Source organism: Charadrius vociferus, unplaced genomic scaffold (genome assembly GCF_000708025.1).
Source record: "Charadrius vociferus isolate BGI_N301 unplaced genomic scaffold, ASM70802v2 scaffold2695, whole genome shotgun sequence".
Classification (NCBI taxonomy): domain Eukaryota; kingdom Metazoa; phylum Chordata; class Aves; order Charadriiformes; family Charadriidae; genus Charadrius; species Charadrius vociferus.
Genome location: NW_009648637.1, coordinates 10,354 through 11,743, shown reverse-complemented (window position 1 = coordinate 11,743; position 1,390 = coordinate 10,354). Strand labels below are relative to the sequence as shown.

The 1,390-nt window shown below is 62.5% G+C and overlaps 1 protein-coding gene across 1 annotated transcript in view; it reads left to right on the top strand.

Annotated features, from left to right (window-relative positions):
* The window catches only part of NCAPH2 (non-SMC condensin II complex, subunit H2), a 16,582-nt gene that overhangs the window by 5,997 nt on the left and 9,195 nt on the right, over positions 1-1,390 (top strand). The window contains exons 11-13 of the mRNA XM_009886311.1: positions 349-458; positions 569-640; positions 875-941. Of these exons, the coding sequence (XP_009884613.1) occupies positions 349-458; positions 569-640; positions 875-941 (249 nt within the window). The remainder of the gene's footprint in view (positions 1-348; positions 459-568; positions 641-874; positions 942-1,390) is intronic.

Genomic DNA, 1,390 nt, shown 5'->3' with positions numbered 1-1,390 from the left:
GGGACTCTGGGTCAGGGAGGGGAGCCGTGGGACGAGGGGGAACGGTTTGACACTGACAGAGGGGAGATGGAGATGAGATCTGAGGAAGAAATTCTTTCCTGTGTGGGCGGTGATCCCCTGGGGCAGGTCGCCCCGAGAAGCTGTGGCTGCCCCATCCCTGGAGGTGTTCAAGGCCAGGTTGGACGGGGCTCGGAGCAACCTGGGCTGGGGGGAGGTGGCCCTGCCCAGGGCAGGGGCGGGACTCGATGGCCTTTAAAGGTCCCTTCCCACTGAAACTATTCTGTGATTCTATGAACTGGGGTCTCACAGAAGCTTTTATGGTGTTTGACCCTTTTGTTCCCTTGCCAGGTGCTGTCGGACCCCATGATGACAACAGCAGAGGGGATGACATGCCTGAGGCCCTGGAGGACGATGTGGAAATGACTCCTGCTGCTAATGAACACATTGAGGCGCAGAGGGTAGGTGTGGGGGCCATGTCTCTGCCTGGCCCCTTCCCCAAAGCACCGCTGCGCCGTGCTTCACCGCCTGCTGCTGCGGGAAACTCACTGCCTCATTCTGTCTCTGCCAGAGTGCGCCCCGGGCGAGGGGCTACATGCTACGAGAGCGAGCCCCTGCTGAGGACCCTGCAGCACACATCAAGGTAGGGGGGCCCAGAGCTGGGGAGCCTCTCTGAGTCTGTGTGGAACGCTGTGGGAAGCCCTGGGACATCCCTGCCCTCCCTGCTGTGCTCCATGCTGCGCTGGTGCCCATGGTGGGTTGACCCACTGGGCCTGGTGTCTCCTGTGCGCCCACCCCATGGTGCTGCAGGGAGCTTTGCCGGGAGCAGGGTGGCTCAGAGCTCTGCTGGCTTCATCCCTGCTCACTCCTCCACCAGGAGATGCTGGATCCGTGGAAAAGCCTCGACCCCTTTGCTGACTCTGAGGACAAACCATTTAAGAAAGGTATTTGAGGGGGAACTGGGGAAGAGGGGCTGCTCCCCAGGTTTTGGTTTGCTCTGGGTGGGTCAGGACCCAGCTCCGCAGGAGCAATAAGGCTTATTTTCCAGCCGCTTATCCTTCAGCGTCCTCAGAGCCACGGGGAGTCTTTCCCAGCCCCATGATCAGTGAGGGGCAACTGCCTCATCCTGGAGCCCTGGGGGTGGCTGGGCTGTGCTTAAATCAGCAGCACACGACGTTCCCCATCGCACCCCGTGCCACTTGCACCTCGTGGGGCTGCTGATCTCTGCCTGACCATGAGCCGGCAATGGGTGCTGGCAGCCCAGCGAGCCCCCGGCATCCCGGGCTGCATCCCCAGCAGCGTGGCCAGCAGGGCGAGGGGGGATTCTGCCCCTCTGCTGCGCTCCGCTCTGCTCTGGGGAGACCCCCCTGCAGTGCTGCCTCCAGCTCGGGGG